Genomic DNA, 21,479 nt, shown 5'->3' on the forward strand with positions numbered 1-21,479 from the left:
GAGTCGCCTCTGGTGACCTGAGCCTCCCTCTTTCTTTGCTGGGGGGCGAGGCCAGCCCTGCCAGAGGCCCTCTGCCTACCTGATCGCCCCTAACTGCTTGCTGGGGGGCGGGGCCAGCCCTGCGAGGGGCCTTCTACCTGCCTGATTGCCCCTAACCGCTGGCCTGCCTACCTGATCTCCCCTAACCACTTGCTTGCCTACCTGATCACCCCTAACTGCTGGTCTGCCTACCTGATCACCCTAACCACTCTGCATGCCTGCCTGATCGCCCCTAACTGCTTGCTTGGGAGTGGGGCCAGCCCAGTGAGGGGCCGTCTGCCTACCTGATTGCCCCTAACCACTTGCCTACCTACCTGATCACCCCTAACAGCTGGTCTGCCTGCCTAATCACCCCTACCTGCTTGCTTGAGGGCAGGGCCAGCCCAGTGAGGGGCCATGGTGGTTCTGGTCTCTGGTCTTTCTGGTCATTACACTTATGGTGGCTGGCCTTTTATTATATAGGATAACAGACTATCAGTTATATCTTTGTGCATTAGCTGGTAATGTAAAATAAATGCTAGTGTCAGAGTGAGCTATTTCACTTATAGACTATGTTTTTGCCTTTTCTTTGTAATACATATCTCTCAGCTGTTATTCATGATGATGAGGGGGTGACTTTGGTTTTCAGGACACATCCTTCAGGGTCCTGTCAGACAATATGCAATAAAGATGCTAGTGATCTTTAATGGCTCATTTTCAGTATTTCTGGAAGCTTTTGTTCAAATCTCACACTTACATGCTTTTCTAGACAGTACCTAAAGTTTGATTTAATGTCTCAAGTTACATTGTATTAAAGACTGATATGGGTGAAACAATAATGACTTTTTTGGTTTTGCAGATTATGCCCAAAACTTTGAATCCTCAGTGGAGAGAACAATTTGATTTTCATCTCTATGAAGAAAGAGGGGGAATTATCGATATTACTGCATGGGACAAAGATGCTGGGAAAAGAGATGATTTTATTGGCAGGTTTGTGCAATTTGATATTTTTGGTTCACCCTAAGGGGGTAGAATTTTGTTAAAATGATATTTGCTTTAATTCTGGTTATTGTAAATGATCCTGACTGTTTTGAAAGAAGGGATTTTATGGTAAGGCTGTGCTTGGGTGAACTGAAAACTAGGTTTGAAAACTGACCAGTAGGTGGCAGTTTTGACCAGTTGATGGACAGGCGATCCAAATTTGATATCCAGAAATTTTCTCCAGATGTCAGAAACATTGTGCGTAAAAGTTATGGGAGTTGAGAAAGAGGAATCTCACTTGATATAAGATACTTAAAGGAACAAAGAGCATATTCATAGTCTGTAAAGTGATCTGAGATTATATTACTTTTCATAAAGCATATTGTGACCATAAAATGCATTGTTTCCTAAAAGTCCTTACAAGGCAAAGAGTCTTTATAATCTCCTACGAGTTCATAAATTGGTAGAGTTCCCAAGTTTTAGTGAAGGAAGTGCTAAGTGGGGCAGATCCATGTTAATCTGATAACGCAGTGAAGAAAGGACTATTCTGAGGCTTACGTGACATTTCTGCACAAAGACAGAGTCACTTTGAATGCCTGCTTGGTTACATGAATTGTTTTCTCACATTCAAAGCATATTTTTATATTTCTTGATAGTTTTATATGTGTCTTTATAGCAAAACATTGAAACCTGCCAATACTGAAATACAGGATGCTGTATAGAAGAATCTGTTAGTTCAGTAAATTCTTTTCTCATTGTGGTTCACATGATTCCAAGTCTGTAAACATACAGCCTGAAGAACTGCATGCATACTAATAAACAGAATTTTATGCTAGAAAAGCAAAAACAGTATCCAACCCAACATATCTATCTGTGTGTGTGCGCGTGCATGTGTGTGTGTGTGTGTGTGTGTGTGTGTGTGTGTGTGATTCTGATCTATATGGTTTCCTACACAGGATTTTAAAGTGAGAGGTCAAAGATTAGCTTTCTTTAACCTTTAATATTTAGCTTATAAGATGAAATGAGAAAAACACCACTGTAACTGAATAGTATGTTACATTTCAATCCTTTTAAAAGGGCAGGCCTTTGTTGCATATTTTTTTTCCTCTAGTGAAACACTATTCTCAGATTTTTCTTAAATTTTATCTTGTTCTCTACTTAACCACCAGTTTAAGTAGCTATATACAGTTGTTAATATTAAGTACATTTTATTATAATTATACTAGGGGCCCGGTGCACGAAATTTGTGCACTGGGGAGGGGTCCCTCAGCCCAGCCTGCCCCCTCTCACATACTGGGAGCCCTCAGGGGATGTCCTACTGATGGCTTAGGCCTGCTCCCCGTTGGGAGTGGACCTAAGCCGCAGTCTGGCCTCCCTTTGTGGGAGGCGACTGGGCTGATCAGGGGAAGGCGCCAGCCCCATCACCCCGCTGCTGCAGCCACTGCCAGTCACCGCAGCCAGCAAGGTATTTTCATCAACAAAAACTCCAGTCCCTTCACCATGAAAAAATGACAACTTTCTTGAGGCATTTTCAAGATGTGTCTTTCATAGTATATGCATTTCTTTATTTTTCTTTTTATCCTCACCTGAGGATATGTTTTCATTGATTTTTTTCCCCTTCCCTCTGATCCCAGGCTCGGCCCCTGCCCCACCCCTCTGATCGCCAGCTCAGGCCGCCCAGGCTTTAGGCTTGGGAAGGGGGCCCCCTGCCCCTCCGATCGTAGGCTCAGCCCCTTCCCAAGCCTAAAGCCTCCACCCGAGGCTTTAGGCTTGGGAAGGGAGCCCCCCCGCCCCTCCGATGGCCGGCTGGGAGTGACCTGGGTGCCAAGGAGGTTCCCAGGACCCAGGTATGTATGCAAATTAACCACCATCTTTGTTGGGTTAATTTGCATACTCACTCTTATTGGCTGTGGGGGTAGCAGAGGTATGGTCAATTTACATGTTTCTTTATTATTAGGTAAGATGTCTATATTTGTCTCCCTCAATATACTGTGAGCTTTTTCAAGTAGATATTATCTAGCTTTTCCTTGAATAATTAATTCACTTTCATAATTTGTAACAACCTTAGCTATATTTAGTGATCAAAAGATAATTATAGTCCAGTGGGTGTGGCTCGGTTGTTGAGCATTGACCTATGAACCAGGAGGTCACAGTTCGATTCCCAGTCAGGGCACATGCACAGGTTGTGGGCCGATCCCCAGTGTGGGGCATGCAGGAGGCAGCCAATCAATGATTATCTTTCATCATTGATGTTTCTCTCTCCCTCTCCCTTCTTCTCTGAAATCAATTAAAAATATATATTTAAAAAATAAAGACAATTAGAATGACTGTCACATGCAATTTGCTATCTTAATCTTATTACTTTTATTCCACATAACATATGTAAAATCATTTAACTCCTCTTCCCGGTAGTTCATAATGCTCTTCATGGTCTGGCTCTGTGACCCCTCTACCCTGAACTTCTGCTATCCTGTTCCCTACTCTCTTTGAGCTGTGCTAGCCTCTTTGCTATTTCTCAAGCACACTGAACATTCTCTCACCTCAGGACTCTTCCCTCTGTCTGTAAGACTCTTCAGGTGTCCACCTGCCATTAGGTCTGTGCACAAATTTCATGTCAGGGAGGCATGCATACCAAATCTATTTAAAATTGAAAACCCTTTTTCTAGATATTCCCTCTCCCCTATCCTGCTTTGTTTTCTCAATTAAAGAAGCACCACTTGACATACTGTGCATTTTATTTATGTTATCTTCTATTTCCCATCACTAGAATGTATGCTCTATGTGAGTTTTGTTCCATGAGGATTTTGAGTGTTTTGTCCAATGTGGCATCTTTGATGCCTAGGAAAGTATTTGGCACATAATAGGTACTCAATAAACAATTGTCGAACTTTAATGTAAATATCTGAAGCTTGATTTAATACTCAAAATTATGGTTCTTCCTTCTCTAAATAAATACACAATATGATACCCAATATTAATGAAAAGGCAGTTAGAACAACATGCCTTAGTGGAAGGTACAAAGTTTTGGTATAATTGAGGAAAGATATTTGAATATAAAAGGGGAGAATTGATGAGTTAAAATGTGAAAGTGCCTGAGTAATCTTTATACTTAAAAAGTACTGAATTATTTTTTGAAAAAAAAAGTAGCCTATACTTTTATCAAGATACATATATCATAACTTTTGTATCATTATGATATCTAGGCAGTTAATGCCCTCTGGTTGTTAAAAGGGCACAATTGCATCCATTAGCTCAACATTAGGCAATAATGAGGATGGTTCATACAACAATTTTCCAGATGCACAAAGTGAGGCAGCTAGAGGTTTAAAGGTTGCCTAGTTTTTTGAAACTGGATGATGTGAGACTCAACTCCAGGACTCCTGACTCTAAAGCCCATGCTCCTTTCACCTTGGTTTTATATTCAGAATGTTCTGAAGCACTTAAGTGCTCAATAAAATGCCGAGTAGTCAGTAAACCAGCTTGGGTTGTGTACATCATACTGCAAGTTTAAACAGCAAATTCTGCCTGTCACTGAACTACAGATGTCAAGTGAAGGTGAAATAATGTTAATCTGCAGGTAATTATTTAACTTTCTGATCACCTGCATTTTGGCAGGCAAGACGGACTGCCACCTTTACGATAATCAGCTAATAAATCCTCACGATTGTTGCACTTTTATGCAGAGCAGTAATCTGAACAAATTGGCTGCTGACAGCTGTGGTAAATTGCCAAGAATGAGTGCTGTCAGAAACAAGTTGTTTTTATGAACATGCAGAATAAGGAATCCCGTGCCAAGCAATTTTATCCAGTTGGAGCTATTTGCGATCCAATATAGCAAGATTTATAGCATTATTTATTAGTGTGCAAAATATTTGTTTATCTGTAAACTGGCATTGATTTGGGGTACATATATTTTAGGTTAGTGAATTGCTACTGACTTTATTTGTTGCATTGTTATCAGGGCTGAGGCTGCCCATGACATCCAAGATGTAAGCTTGAGTAGAGAGCTCTATGTCAACAAAATTTTTATTAATGATATAGGATAAGAAGAACTTCTTCCAAATGGGCAACTTGTGGGTGAAAAACAAATGCTTTAAAATTCTACAATCATCAAACTAAATCTGTACCTGCGTACTTAAGGCTGAAAGAGAGAAATGTGGGGTGTGCAGGTGCACTCACTGGTGTATTCACGTGTAGTGCGGCAAATGGGGAAAACAGCATTTGATGTTGGATATTAACCAAATTAATGTTTTCCAAAAGTTGAAGGTCAATGCATTTGAACCTTAAACACTCTATAGATTCTGATTTGCAATGTTTCTTATTTGTGATAGCAGTACTACAATGATTCTTTTACTTCCCACGTAAAAAGGGGCAGGAATAGTCCTGATGCATTATTAATTTGAAAGCACATAGATAGATCATCAGAAAGTTCCATACTGAAGAGAGTTCTTTGACAAAATCATGATATTTCACCATTTTTCTTACTAGGGATTGAGTAAAATATTTCATTAGGAAGATAGACAATATTTAAGTAAAGAATGGAGTTTGTCATTGATGTTCCTCTTCATTTTTCAGAAACTCAACCTAAACCAAATATATGAAGATTTTAATCTACTTGCTTTTGTGGGTTACTATTTTTTCTTCAAGATTTTCTTAGAAAGTTTATACTCACTGCAATATTTCTTATACAAGGGGCAAAGTTTCCAAAGTGTATATTAAATAGTTTATCTTTGAGTCACTGAATGGGAAATTTCACAAGCTTACAGGAGAATGCTCTGATAAGGCAATGCGCCTAAAAGATGATTGAACAGTGACAACCTCTGACAGGAGGAAGGTGACAACAGCATTAGCCTTTTATAGTGTCAGAGATGGCATAAAAACTGCATAATTGTGAAACTTGAAAACACTTTTAACAGTTACATATTGAATTCTTTATACTGCAAAATCCCAAGGAACTAGGTATTGTATTGATTTCTAAGATTTTATAACATATCATGTATTATTATTTTTACTAATATAAAATACAGGGTGTCCCAAAAAATGTATTTACACATTAACATCTGATAGCTCAATTTTGAAAATGAAATGTATTTTAATAAACACTGCCTTTATAATTATTCAAACTATGTGTATACATCCTGGGGAACACCCCATAGTCCCCATATACTAAGAAATCTTAAGAAAAAGCTTCATAGTTTTATTGTTAAATTTGGTCAAAATTATATAAAATATGTTCTTAAAAATAACCCCCACCAAAGAAATTCTATAAAGGCTTGTGTTTTTATTCTGAAGGCTTTGTTTTTAAATGTCTTTCTAATCATGATGGCTTCATAATATGATTAGCTAATACTTCTAGGCACAACATACCCATAGCAGTTCATTGTCAGCGAGAGTAGATGGACATTTCTATTGCTAATATTCTTCGGGATAATTTTGACTTGTCTTGGCTGAATTCCTTCAGACGCGATTGCGGCACCTTGGGCGTGTGAGTCGGAAGGTGGCTGACAGGGAGCTCCGCTGGAAGCGCCAGCCCTGCATATTCTTGTTTATCATTCTGTTCACTTGTGCTTGTTCAGTTAGTGCTCTCTTCTCTCCACAGTTTATTTACTGGGATCTCTTAAAGCAAGTGGTGTCCGTTTTGTGAAGATTCGTTCAGTTCCATTTAGATTACCTAATCTGTAATTTCACTTACCAGGGCATACTATGTGAACTGCAATTTAGTGAAAGCAAGTCAGCAAATAAAGGGCCACTGGCAACCCCTCCAGGTTATGCAGCTCCTACTTTCCCCTCAAAATACTTGCAGGCCATATGCGACATATCCGATGTGTGGGCCACCTGTGTTAATGCATGTATAAAATATTTATAAAATTTGATTCCTCTCCTATTTTTAAATTATTTAAAAATCCAAATAGGTCTAACATTTACGTCCTCTGTTAACGGAAGGGAGAGGTTGCCAGTGGGGATGAATTTCTTGCGATATCCTAAGAAAAATAATTTTTCTGAGACTCACACGGGAGGATGCGATATAATAGAAAGCTTTAGTTCTGTGGATCAAACCCCTGAGTTTCCAAGGTTTCGTTTCCATCAGCCCTACCAGGAAGAAGTCCCATTTTGCCTTTAGCAGGGCTAAAAACAAAGCCAGTGCCCAGAATTTCTCATCCATGTTTGCACAGTCCAATACAGCATCAGGCTAGCTTAATTTGTGTTTGCTCGCTGCAGTCCATCAGTCCATTGCATGTGGGGTCTGCAAGTTCACACGGCGATGGAGGAAACATGGGCGAATGCAAGGAAGCCAAGAGCGAGCCAAGAGCACAAGAGTCATGACCCACAAGAGCAACAAGAGAGCAACAAGAAAGAATTTCTTTGTTCAGGAGATTATGCAATCCCAACTTTTATGTGCTTGCAGTGGCCATGCCCATTCTGCCATGCCAATGATCTTTGTTCCCAGGTGTGACGGACAGACAAGTAGCTTCCCTATGTCATTCCAACTTTACTGGACATGTGTCCATCTTCCTTTTGTTGGATCCCTTCTCCCAGTGTTTTGCTGCTGGGAATAGGCCAGTGGTTCCCTGGGGAGTGCAAAGTTGCAGCTTTCTGAGGAAGCAGCCCAAAGGATATGTGTATAGTGTTTGGCTTCCCCGTCTGCTCCTTTCCTATTATTAATAACTAGCTAATAACAACGGTATCACCTGCACCCCAGTGGTCTCACACATGTAATTAGTATCCAGGTTGCACAAGACTATTGTTTCTGATAGGAATATCATCGGCCACTAGCTCAGGCATGGCAGATAAAATGACAGGGGAGGAAAAAGGTGATAGAAACACTGAAATTTCTCTCCTTGGACTCGTAGGGGAATATGTCACCAAATAAATATTCATGTGGCTAAATAAATACATAGATTTTTTTCTAAAAGTGCAAAGAACTTTAAGCTTTCCTATGGGAGACAGGAAATGTAGTTTGATTTCTTGCCATCACTTAATCTCTCTGAGTCTCAATTTCCCCATTTATGATTACAGATTACAGTAGCTCTGGGATCTTCAGTTTTGACTTTGTTTCAATTCTTCTATTGATTGATTAATTGATAAGTTGGGTTCAGTACATATAGTAAGTTTTGTAATTTTTCAATATCAAACTAATAAGGCATATGTGATAAAACTACAACACACTCTGTGGTAGTTCTGAAAATTAGGATGTGAGAAACTAGAAGGCTTACAAAAAACTGATTCCCTAAACCTAACAGAGACCTGACATCTCAAGTACTTAATAAATAGTGAGTGAATGAATGAATGAGTGAGTGAAATAAGTGTTGGAAAGAAATCTTTCTAGGAAGACAATATAGGAGTGGTAAAGTGAGTGCATTAAATGCCAGTTCTACTCTGCCACTCTGCCCTGGGTAAATTTTAGCCTCTGCAATTTCACCTCCTTGTGTGTAAGTACTTTAATACTTACAGAGCGGCAACTATGTTCCAGGTGCTGTGCTAGGTGCCTACCCTCCAGCTGTCTCAGGATATTGACAGGAAAAGACAACTGCAGGTTATTGAAATGAGAATTAGTAAAAATTAGTGAAGCCAAGCTAGCTAGAACGGTTGTCTTGTCCAAACACAAAGAAACAGTTGAGCCCTAGCATGGATGGTGAAAGAATTACAAGCTGTCTGGAATGGTTTAAGGAGCGAGTCAGCAAGTGACACACTAGCTGATGGCAGGCTGTGGAGGGCGCTGTTACCTTGCTCAGGATATTTCACAAGAGGTAGGAAGCTGGCGGGGGGGGGGGGGGGGGGGGCGGGGACAGGGGCAGGTTTGCGTGTTAGACATCTGTAACTAAGGGGACTGAATGATACCAATGGTTTTTGCCTAGCCCATGTTCCCTATAAACAGAGTTTGAGGCAGTGATTAAGTGCTGATACTTAATTGGGATGTACAGTCCAGCCACAGAGTGAGAGGAGAAAACGTGAGGCAGGGAAGACTAGGAAGCAATGTAAGGTGATATGTTACTGGGCTGGCCACTGTGTCCTGGTTTCAGAGACACAGCTGATTGCTCAGCAGGGGCACCTACGTGGCCACATGTGGACAGGCAATGTAGAGAATTTCACTTAAAATTGCATCAGAGGATTTCTCCTGAGCACAGTTTTTAGATGAATAGGAGATATGCATAACCTCAACTAGCAAAAAGAGCCTTGAAGTCATTAATACTCTTTTGTCCAATGTATTTGTATAAATAGACATTTTCTCCATCAGAAGGATTAAAGTCAAAATTCTGAAACATTAAATATAGGACAGGACCTGAGACTATTTCTATGAGTACACTCAACATAGAAAATGTAGTTGTAGCAGAAAAGCATAATCCTCCCTATAAATTATAATGCTAATTTAAATATTATTGGTTTCAGAGTTTTAAAAATTCAATTTGTAAATTTTTCTTACTTTATTATCTTATAAGAGCAATAACTTACAGCTTTTTCCCTAGCTTATATATATTTAAAGCATAAAAATTACATAGTTCCATACTTTAAAACTGAAATAATTGTTCTGTCTAAAATGAATCCAGGTATTACCCAATTTAAGAACCACTGCAAACAACACACACTTCCTCCTAGGGTGCATGATTACTTAATGACAGACTGGTCAAGAAAAAAGAAAAAAAAAAAAAGCCTAGATCTTGGATTCTAGAGTCCCAAGTTCAGGTCTTGGCTCTGCTAATAAAACTGACTATGACTTCTCTGGCCCTCAGTTTTTTCATTGGTAAATTCAGGAGATTTCAGGGACCACAAATCCTTATTTCTATTTGAAACAGGTACAGAATTAAGTGAAGTAGGTCAGTTATAAATAATGACAGTTTTGGGAACAGTAAGTCAGAGGACATTTACTCTGTCTTAAAAATTATTTAACTTCAAAAGTTTAATGCTACAAGGAAAAATCAACAAATCCCTGGACCAGATTTGGTTTGAAAGCTGCCAATTTGTGATGGCTGGGCCAGATTACCTTTAGAGCATCTTCCCTAACTCTAAAGTATTAAATGCAAAAACTCTAGCATAAACAAGGAATAGCCCAGCATCTATATGACCAATGTGAAATGGGAATAGGCATAGAAGGAAATCCCCCAGAAAGCTTCAATGTGCTTTGTGTTTTAAGAGTGATACAGTGTCTCACCAAAGAATAAGGCAAGGACAGGACTGGGAAATGCGTGATCAAAGTGAGTGAGAGACCCTTCTTGATACCAACTTTATCCAACCAAAAGTACTATTTGAATTGTAATCTCTGTTCAATTCTTTAATATCATACTCCTAATCTGGTCCAAAGATTTATTCACATTCAACACACTACAGGCTAGGTAGGCACTGTACTAGATACTGGAAAGATTTATAGAAAATTATATTGATGTTTTTCTTTTAGTAGAGAATACTTTTGACTGGCTGTTTTTTTCCATTGCATTTCTTTTATGCTCAATTTGTTCCAGGTGTTATTGACCAGAACTTAATTGCAATTAAAATGAGAATATTAGAGCCCTGGCTGGGTAGCTCAGTTGGTAGAGCATCGTCCTAATACACCAGGGTTGTGAGTTTGATCCCTGGTCAGGGCACGTACAAGAATCAACCAGTGAATGCATAAATAAGTGGAACTACAAATTGATGTGTGTCTCTGTGTGTGTGTGTGTCTCTCTCTCTCAAGTCAATAATTTAAAAAATTTTAAATTAGAATATTAGATAGCATTTGATATGTCCTTTCATCCTTTAGAGTTTAAGAGACTGCATGAGAGCATATTGAAATGGATGTTGTATTTACAGAAACAATGAGGTTATTTGATATATATTCTAACTTTAAGAAGATATTTTTCAGACTTGCCACACACTCTAATTTCCTTCTTTCTCCATAGTTAGCATTTAGCACACACACATTTTTATGTCACTGACCAGGGTGTTTATTTTCTTTCTTCCTTTTTTTTCCATTTCTTGCATCCATATTCCTCTTCCTCCCAATTGTTTCTAGTCCTGATTATCTCTGCTGTCACTTTTGATAGGCAAAAAGAAAGGGTAAATGTCAAACTATGGATTCAATTCCTAAAATCAGTCATGCTTAAAAAGATGTTTGAGCACAACTATAAGCTTTGAGGCCCTAGTCATAATAGTTTAATTTAAAAGTAAAACAATGAACAATAAATAAAGTGAAGAAAATGAGCAAAAATTCAATTTGTCCCTGATAGCTGACCATCCTGTTTATATGTTAACCACATTGATTCTTGTAACTGGCTATTTCCTGTTTTAAATGCCTTTTATTCATATCTGCCCCCTTTCTCTCCGTTTACTGGCCTTGTAGTTACCACAGTATCTTTCTCTTTCAAATCAGTTTTCCCTTTTATGAAAAGAGCTTGCAAGGTGTTCAGCCCCGAGAGTGGCTTGTGGTCCATGGGCTGCCACATTATGAAACCTCCCAGGACAGTTCTGCTACATAATACTTGATGTTTTCAGAGGATTTGTTTGCTTTTTATTTAGATTTATAAATGCCCTATGAATAAATTGGCATGGTTTTAAAAATGTAAAACTTATGGCATCACCAGAGTGCATATTCTAATCATTGCTTTATATATTACATTTATAGATGAGGGGAAAAACACCCACTGGTTTAAAGGTGATACAAAAATTCAGACTCACAGTAGCCTTTCTGTAAGCAAAGCCCCACTGACCTGGGCCATCCCGGAACTGGAAGTCCCTGCCAATTTATGAGTATGGTGACCATGGGCAGTAAGTGAATCAGATAAGCACATTTTTGTATCTTACAGGAAATCAGCAATTAGACACTAAGATAATCAGGGGCTGAATTTTGTGAAGAAAGTCAGCTGACATGAGGGATGTATTCTTCCAATGGTCCAAATACTGTTTCTACTGATTTACTTTTCACATTGCTGTGAGCAGCCTGAACTTCCACTGTTTGATGTGGGGTGGGGTGGGGGGTGGTGGAAAGCCACTTGCTAATTCAAAACATTTGTCTCCAGGTGCCAGGTCGACCTGTCGGTCCTCAGTAGGGAACAGACGCACAAGTTGGAATTGCAGCTGGAAGAGGGTGAGGGACACCTGGTGCTGCTGGTCACCCTGACAGCCTCGGCCACAGTCAGTATCTCTGACCTCTCTGTCAACTCCCTGGAGGACCAGAAAGAACGGGATGAAATATTTAAAAGATATGTACGTATGGAACCCTCCCCCCTCGAGTCATGTGTGACTAGTGAGGTTATAAATAATTTACCTGGAGTGACGGAAGTACATCTGAAAAGCTGTCTGACAGATCAATCGGCAGGTGCAGAAAACTGGGCAAATGCAAATGCCACGCTTACCTTTGCAGACGCACTTGCATTCCCCACTGATGTCTAGACACCAGGTCTTTTCTAGAGCTTCTTCCAGAGCAAGGTCTCTAGATTCTGAGATTCTCCTCAGTGATTTTATCAGGCAGTACAACGACCATGCAGGGAACTTCCCATAAAGGAAAGTTAAATTTACACAATATTACTTTAAAATTAATTCATTGACTTTTTGTCATTGCAATCCATATTTCTTTGTCTTTCCAAGTTTGAAATGGAGTCAATGGCACTTACATTAATGAGTAGCTTGGTAACTAGAGGGTATTCAGAGAAATCATTTTTATTTTCAACTGTTTAGAAAAACCTCACTTGTTCCTTTACTTTTTAAATTGAATAGGAAATACAATCAAAAGGAAGCCTCCTTACCTTGTAATCAAGTGTAGAGAGATAGGTTGGAATAGTGAGTCACTAAAATAAGTACCCTTCTCAGTTTTTACCAAACCAAAATATTCACAACCAAATCTGCCTCTCAACAGCATCCTCACACTTTACATTTCCCACCTTGTAGTTTTCTTGAATCAACAGAGAGGGGAGCTCTTACTCCACCGTTCTCTCAATGGAGTCTGGAAAAGTGAATACCTCAGTACCCATGAAACTGGGGGGAAAGCTTTTCCACTTAAAATGACAAAGCTTGTATTGTACGATGCTGCCAGGTGTTTAGAAGGCTCCTCTAGACACTCAGCTATGAAACCAAGCTCTGACTAACAAAGGACCTCTTAATATTTTTTTTAGATTTTAAAATATTCCTATTTGCTGACTGACATCCTTTCAATAACTGAATTTAATAAAGATGTACCTTATCAGGCTGTGCAGATAACATGAAGTGCTGGTACTAATGCTCTACAATATTCTTCAAACAGATTAGCAGGCTGTGCACTTCAGCAAATTTATTCTGGCTATCTCCACTGAATCAGCTGTCTGCTAATGCTTGTACAACTCATCCTCCAATGGTGTCCTCATAAACAGTTTAATGGAGGTGACTTAGCAAGGCTAAATAGTATATATTTTTCAACTACCTAAGAGCCTAAGGTATTGTGAAGCATCTTCTAATACGTAATTGCAATTACGAAAATTGTTTCACATTTTGATACCTACCAAAACATAGTCTGCTGTCAGCAGAAGAGAGCCTCATGGATTAAAACAATTTAAGGGAATTAATTAATATATGTGTTAATAAATTATTCTAGGTATTATAATACTATATTTCTCAAATTAATATTTGATACTATGCCATATTTTAGAATAATACTGCAGGCTAGATAATTAGAAATAATCCAACTATTATTGATTTTTTTTTCATTTTGCTGGATGGGTTTCCTTAAATTGGCTATTTCCATTTAGAATTTGAATATTTGTTTCCACACCTTTTTTTCAAATGTTATTATTTCAATAAAATGTAAAATATTATGGGGCTGTTCCAGCTAATTCTCAGATTATATTCTCATTATATTAAAAAGTGAACCACATTTATACATAATTATTTTTAGCCCTGAATTTCAAGCGTAGGCCTGTATCTGCCTCTATAGACATACTTGCCAAAAAGCCACTGTATGCAATAGCTCACGTGTTATAATTAGTCATAGCAATACAAGGGCAAAACCCTATATTTTAAGGTTTCAATGTGTTTCCTTTTTTTAAATATAGATTATGAGATGGATGAATGAACGCTGTATCATATCTGAACTATCACTTGTTTTAGAGCAACATATAAAAGAAGGTTATTTGGGAAATTATTGAGATGTTTTCGTGTGAGAACGTGTGCATTTTTGAAAGTTTAGGTTAGACTTAAGAATTTGGTTGTGGTAAGGAAAGTAAGCGAATTGGCCCACTCTCCTATGAAAGAGCCTGCAAAGGCTTTCCATTGCTGTCAGTCAGCGGTTCATTGCGGAGCACTGAAGCCCCACAAATTAAACAGACATTACTGTGTGAGCCATTATTTGATCACCACATTCTGAAAAGATGGCTAATTCCATTTTTTTCTTTTTTTTCCCCCCTTCTTTTGGGGGGAGGAAAGCAGGGAAGGTCAATAGGGGGCGAGTAGTAATGGGTGGTAGACCAAGAGCGATTGCCTGACCTTTTCAGAACGGGTATGCTGAACCCTTGCTCCCCCTTGTCACAGTTTAAAAACCAGAGGAGCTAGTTTAGAGAAGAAGTTGTTAGCATTCCATTTTTATTATGACATTTCACAGTCATCTGATTTAATGTCCCTTGACCAGATTGTCCACCGTGAGACGATGGGCTTGAAATGTTATTTAGAGCATTGATAAAAGGTGAGCGGTTCTAAGATGACAGCGAGTCATAAGGCTGGTGGTGTGACATTAATTTTCTCCATAACAGAGATGGAATAAGACGTCACGGTGACAAGCTGTCAATCAGCCCCGGCCCCTCAGAGCATCGCGATGCCATAGGATGGGGTATTGCCTCTCCCGTAATAGAGCTGAACTGAGATGCTCTCCCTGACAGCTGCTGCAGCCATAGAGAAAATATATTATACAGCCTTTCATTAAAAAAATAAAGAGGACTCCTCTCCTGAGCATTTCAATCTTTTCCCATCTATTGAGGGCTGAAAGGATTCACAGCAAATCATACATTCCTCTGCTATGGAAATTTCTGGCTTCAGAAGCCATCTAGGTTTTGAAGCCTTCTAAAATAACCATAAATAACAAGGCAGGAATACCTCTTGATGAAGCATTACTTAAAGTTGTTATTTTTTTTTAGCTGGAATATTTCAGTCTTTGGCTTTTTTTGGAATTCTTATCATAATCGATATGTCACTAGCCTAAGCAGCTGAAGTTCACAATAAATGACTGAGCGCCAGCTGATTCAAGGGAATGAAACCCACAAACAATAATTACCTCTCCTAAAGGGAAGCAGAACACCGAGCCGGAGCCCCCGCAGCCCTGTGTCTGTGCAGTGAGGTTAGCAGTGCGAAGCGATTCTCAGACATGAGGACTGATGTTTGTTTTAGTCACAGTGAAGGTTGGTTCAAATTGCTTCCGAAAATTAAAGAACAGGAACCTTTCCAGAGAACTCTTCCCCATCGTTAGGATAGGAGGCTTACCTGGCTTAGAGCACTCAGCAAGCTCCGAGATAAGAAGCTTCCCAAACCTGCTTAAGGAAGACGACATGCCTACAAACCTCTGAATTCTAGTACTGCTGTCTACAGTTCCCACTTTAGAGCCTGGGTTTACAGTAATTTAAATGGGGAGGGAAGTACCTTTTTATTGAACCCTGTTATCCGGTAGCTTAAACAGTTGGGGGAGATAAACAGCCATTTAAAAACAATAAAAGATTAAGAGCTAATCCTTGGGCTAAACACCTTTTTTAAAAAAGTTGGGTTATGAGATTGCACATATATCTGCATTTCCTCCTCTCAATGTGCCAAGGTCACAGCTCCCGTGTAAACAATGACTAGTCATATGGGACTGATAAAGTTAATATCGCAGTGAGCTTTGCTTCTCAGTATTCTCACATGCTTAATACAGGATGCAAATGCTCTTTGGTAACATTTGAATAGCTAAGTTTAATGCAAAAGTATGCTATGTTCCCTGGTCATAAAGCATTTTAAAGATTATGATAAAGAAATACCTTTGATTTACTGAATAGAAATGCTGATCTTGGCATAAGTAAAACGCTATAATTCATAAATAAACAAATGCATATAAAGTTCTATAGGTTTATTTTACTCTCTAAGTATTTGTGCTCATTAATTAGAGTTTTGAATTATTGTATTAGTATCCCTCTTTTAATTCCTTCCAGTACTATGCTTATTAAAACACTGCCATTATTAATTTATGAAATTAAATAGGTTTTATCATCTGGGTCTGATTCTATCACACTTTCTCTACTTCTACTTCCGTACATACTACAATCGTAAATAAAATTGCGAATTTAAGAAAAACTACTCATCACTTTTTAGTGGTCAATTTTATTTATTTTTATAAATGTGTGTTTTTAAATTTATTTTAGAGAGAGAGGACGGGGGAGGGGAGGGGAAGAGAGAAACATCAACGTGAGAGAGAAACATCAATGGTTGCCTCGGGTACCGATAGCAAACCCCAGATACGTGCCCTGATAGGGAATAGAATCACCGGCAATCCTTCGGTGCACAGGACAATACTCAACCAACAGAGCCACATAAGTCAGGTCCAGTTGGATTTATTTTTGAAGATTATATGTCTTCTACTTAAAAGGTTTATAGAATACCTAAGTCTTTTAAATTAAATATAGAAAAGTATTTCAATAATTTAACCTTCATTTAGCACATGCAATTTCCAATGCTCATTAAGAAGAAAATAGTAGAAAACATAATTAATGTTGACTTTCATCTGAAGTAGTATATAACCAAGAATTTAAGATTCAGTATTAAGAAGTGTGAGTCTCCAAACCATCAAACTCATAAGAAGCTTTGGTAAAGGAGATCAAAGGGGAAAAAAACAGTCATATCCTATTTTATAACTTATTGTTCACCATCTACTGATAATTATTTATGGGGAACAAATGTTGTGGGATTTAAATGTGTGTGTGTATGTGTGTGTGTGCATGCGTGTGTATGTACACATTCATAATGGTGGAAGGGTAGTCTGTATTGAAGAAACACCAATATCCTTTGAATCACTTAAGGGGCATCCTGAAATCAACCATAAAACTTACTGTTTTCTTAGAACACTCGTTGAGACCTTTTAGGACCTTTCTTTTCTAATACTAATGTTGGGGTCTTTCAGAGCCCCTTGCGGATATTTCACAACCTGAAAGATGTGGGATTTCTCCAGGTGAAAGTAATCAGAGCAGAAGGATTAATGGCTGCTGATGTGACAGGTAAGAAATGATGCAATTACCCTGTTGTGTGTGTATATATAAATATAGGTGATATAGACTTAGATATAGATATAGATAGGTATCAAGCAGCATGCAGGGTCTGTGGCATTTAATGACTGAACTCTTCAGTTTACCTGGTTGGGCTATCAAAGTAGATAATATAAAGTTTCAGGGTTGATCTTACAAAGGTTTGCCAGCCTCCAATTTTTATATTGCCAGTGCTTTTAAAAATAAGGGTAATATGTTAAAATATAAACAATAAAATAACTTTTGAAGTGTTGTCTTCTCCAAAGTTCAGTCAGCTGGATTTTTCTTCCAGCTTTTGTCATTTTGGAGTAATGCTGTATCTTCTCTCAGGGGGGTATCACCTAAGATGATACCATAGCATCAACACAAACATGCATAATAGTCATTGCATAGTTCATTGAAAAGTTTAGATGCATAATACTCAATTACTTGGTATGAACTCTTGGTATTTGGGTTGCTGATCAAATTTCTTAGTTGCCCTAATTCCTTAGCACATTCCAGAGATAATTTTGGATCTAAGCTAAGCATCTACATTTTTCTATAGTAGATATTTTAAAACAAGAAATACTACTGTGAAAATGCCAAAATTAGTTTTCTCTCTTAAAGCTTTCTGATTTGGGTATTGCTGTTTCTATAACATATTAATTGGCTAATGGTAATTATTTTATCATTTTCCAGAATTAAATCATTGTTTTGGATTTGCAAACATATGATCATTCATTAATTGCTTATATCACAGGATTTGGGGATGTTTATACCATTTCTTAAATTGTCCATCTCAAAATAGATAATAAATAGGACTGATTTGACCAATTTTTGTGCAAATTAAACTGTTTTTGAAAGAAAGTATGCACTTATTTGTGGAAATATGCTTACCATTGTATGTTCAGCCAGTTGACCCTAAAACAGTAGCTGCTTCATTTGAAGGGGAGAAATGACTCTCCTACTATATAAAGGCTTGGAAATCTATTACATGATGACTGGAACCCTTCTTTAATTCATCAAATCAAAACCTAATTAAAAGATAACATGCCTTAAAACTAAAATAGCAGATTTCTGCTCAAAAACAGCAATATTTAAACAACTTCATGTTTGCATATTTTCAAGTGACTAATGTGTGATAAAAATTAAAATGTTGGGAGTTTACAGTTTCTTTAAAGAGGTAATTGCCAACTTATTTGTAGGCCAGAAGATAATAACAGTTATCAAATATCCTTTCCAAATAGGCCTACCTGAAAATAGCAGGAGAGAAGGTAGTCTGTCATCTTTCTGGATATATGCTGACTTGGCTCCTGGTACTAAATAATTAGTGAATGCTAAGTGTATTCATTTTCTTTTTTGTCTCTGATGTGGTTGTAATCAAATTAATCTGGACACCATGATTTCTTTTTTATTATTACTCTGCTGCATATATTACCAGAGCTAATAGTCAACGATAGATGATTGGTTAACTACTCTTCTGTTCCCTTCGGACATTAACTTGATGACTGGAACAGGAACACAGTATTGCTTTTACCCCAGGGAGGTTTCGCCTAGCCTGCGATTCCCAGGTAGATTCAGGAATTCAGGGCAGTAACATTGTCTCTTGGGAGACACCTTTACTTTTCTTCAGGATTTTCTGTAGGGGAGGGGAGCACCCAGTGTTTGGCTGAGACCATCTGAACATAGAGAGAAAAGCCTAGGTAATCAGTATCTCAGAGGGCACCTAAGTGATCTGAACTATTACTGAACATTTATAGCGGGCACAATAACTTATTATAGAAAAATTCAAGTTCCATTTACTTTACATGCTTAGATACCTGCCCATTACACAGGTTGCATGCAATTACGTAGTTTGTTTTTCTTGGAGAGAAGCTGTCATTACTTTCAAAACTCATGAATATGCACACTATGCTAACCCAGTTGACCTATATGCTACTATGAAGACTAAAGTATATTCTTTCAATGCTGAGAAAAGTAGATACATTTCTTTCCAATGGTTGTAATGTCCTAATATGTAAATGAATGTGAACAACAATAGCCTTCTTCCTAGGGATTCAGTGAGACATAATTTTTATCTGATAAAATAAACGTTAATTTGGGGAACACTAAATAACAGATTCTTCATTTTCCCCCCCTCCAGTTTTAGGGATATAAATCTCATGATTTCTCATTCCACACTGACCTTATAATTTAATGTGCTCTGAACTGAACAAGAGAGATGTTGAACTATTCAGGGGCAAGAGGATAATTCAGTCTTTGACCTTGCTCACTCTTGGACCTTTTGTGGTCTTTATGACATTTGTGATGGTGGCAGAAACTGAGGAGTATATATTTATGTCAGAAATATCTGAATACAATACCAATTTTTAAAATAATCCTTCCGAAAAGGATAAAGATTTATATACATATACTGATCCTTCCTGGTCTTTATCATTAAGGTTGGGGCACAAATAAGCTTCTCATATACTTCATCTCTCACTTGTTCAAAGAAGTACTTTAAAAATGTGTTGTATATCTCCATGGATAATCATAGTCAGGCTCTCCAAGATATTCAGCAACATTTTTTTTAAAAAAGGGAATGGAATCAATGGTGCTGTCTTCAAATCCGCAAATTAGCATCCATTTAGGAGTACTGTGGATGGAGAGGGGAGATTTAAAATCACTGATAACTCTCTGTGCTGAGTGAAGAGTCTTTTCTGATAGAAATGAAGCTATATTCCTATTAGATGCTCGGTTGGCTTCAGAACTTTTTTTTTATAGACAAGTCGAACAAGATACACTTATATTTGACCAACTTTGCTGTATTTTAAAAAATATATTTTTAATGATCCAAAAGTGAAGTTAAACGTCCATAATTTAAACAACGATTTTAAATTACAGTATTTCATCATTTAACATGAACACAGGAAAGAGAGAGGCTCTAATCTTTTAAGTAGCCATCAATCTTACCGCACTTCCAAAGAATTTTTCCCTTTCAAAATGTAAAATTTTTCTTTTGTTACAACACATTCATTGAGAAACATTGTGATACTGTATTAACTCTGTGCGAATAAAGAGCAATTGAGACTCTTTGAATGAGGGCGCATAAAGCACAAATTACTTTTTAATGAAGCCCTCAATTCTTTCCCTTTCCACAGAAAGCCTATAGCCTTGTTCAGCTGAGCACCACTACAGTAGGTCACTTCAGTTAAGCCCCCAATAAACTGTTGATCGTTGAGGGTAGTTTTTTCTCCAGTCTCAATAGCCTAGTGTTGGACAGTGCACTTCAAATCATTAAGGTTAATACAGATTTTAAAAAGAGATTAACTCTGGTAGTTGAGGCCTCAATTTACAACTCCCACACATACACATGCATTGAGCAAGGCACAAGAGTGGATTGAAATTTCAGTCAAATTGTGGGCTGCCTTTCACAGCCTGAGAAAGTGGCGCTCTGGTTTTCCAAGTTGGTCAGCTAAACTCTTTGGGAGGGAAAAAGTTTGACTAACTGGAAAATACTGTGCGGTACAACTTACTTACCTTTCAGCCAACCAGTGAAAAGGTCAGTGTCTCTCTGTGCCATCAAAGCAAAACCTAGAGACTGTCTGGCCCTGTGTTCACTGGGGAAGATTCTCTCTCCCTATAAATCAAGTGTCCTTAAAACTGAATAGATTGTGAGAGGAGAGAGACCCATGTGGGGAGGGAGGAGGGGGAAGTTATTTATTCATTTATTTATTGCTGGTGGAAAATAGTTCATGGTGGAATTTGCCTCTTCTAGCTTCTAATTATTCTTTTCTTTGGACGGGTCCTAATTTCTGCTTTCAGCAGGACATATAAAGTCTTCTATACTGAGTGAGGCTTTCTTTGCAGAATATTTAGACCTGGCTGTTTAGTTAGTTCTTTTAAGTTCTAAGAGAAATAAGAGAAAAGAATTCTTTTCCTCAGCCCCTCCCCTGAGCTCCCAAGGAAGAGGTCGCAGCCTCCCCAGGGATACCAGCCACTCGGTTTCAGAAACAGTGATATGGGAGCACGGTGAAACCCTTTCACAAGATGCCCTACCTTTTCACTCTGTTAAAAGGTGCACTACTCTAAGGCTTCTGCACCCCAGGTGAATTGATATATCAAATGAATGAACCACCTCATTCAGGAAGAGAGAGAGAGAGAGAGAGAGAGAGAGAGAGAGAGAGAGAGAGAGAGAGAGAGAGAGAGAGAGAATTTTACAGTTAACATAATCTGTCACTGAAATGGTCCTGTTTAAATGAGCATATCTTTTTCTAAAGCAAGGCTCTGAATATAGACTGTGTTCAGCTCACCAGCCCCACAGTTGGA

General features: G+C 38.3%; 1 protein-coding gene across 17 annotated transcripts in view; it reads left to right on the plus strand.

Moving 5' to 3' along the window:
• MCTP1 (multiple C2 and transmembrane domain containing 1) overlaps positions 1-21,479 on the plus strand; it is a gene marked incomplete at both ends in the record, with an annotated part of 442,947 nt that overhangs the window by 242,060 nt on the left and 179,408 nt on the right. For 16 of the 17 annotated variants that reach the window (XM_079799000.1, XM_079799009.1, XM_079799010.1 and 13 more), the window contains 3 exons: positions 878-1,008; positions 11,988-12,174; positions 17,072-17,165. The exons of the other annotated variant lie outside the window; for it this stretch is intronic. In XM_079799000.1, coding sequence (XP_079655126.1) covers positions 878-1,008; positions 11,988-12,174; positions 17,072-17,165 — 412 coding nt within the window. The remainder of the gene's footprint in view (positions 1-877; positions 1,009-11,987; positions 12,175-17,071; positions 17,166-21,479) is intronic. 17 annotated transcript variants of the gene reach the window in all.

The sequence above is a fragment of the Cnephaeus nilssonii genome, assembly GCF_951640355.1.
Source record: "Cnephaeus nilssonii genome assembly, chromosome: 2".
Classification (NCBI taxonomy): domain Eukaryota; kingdom Metazoa; phylum Chordata; class Mammalia; order Chiroptera; family Vespertilionidae; genus Cnephaeus; species Cnephaeus nilssonii.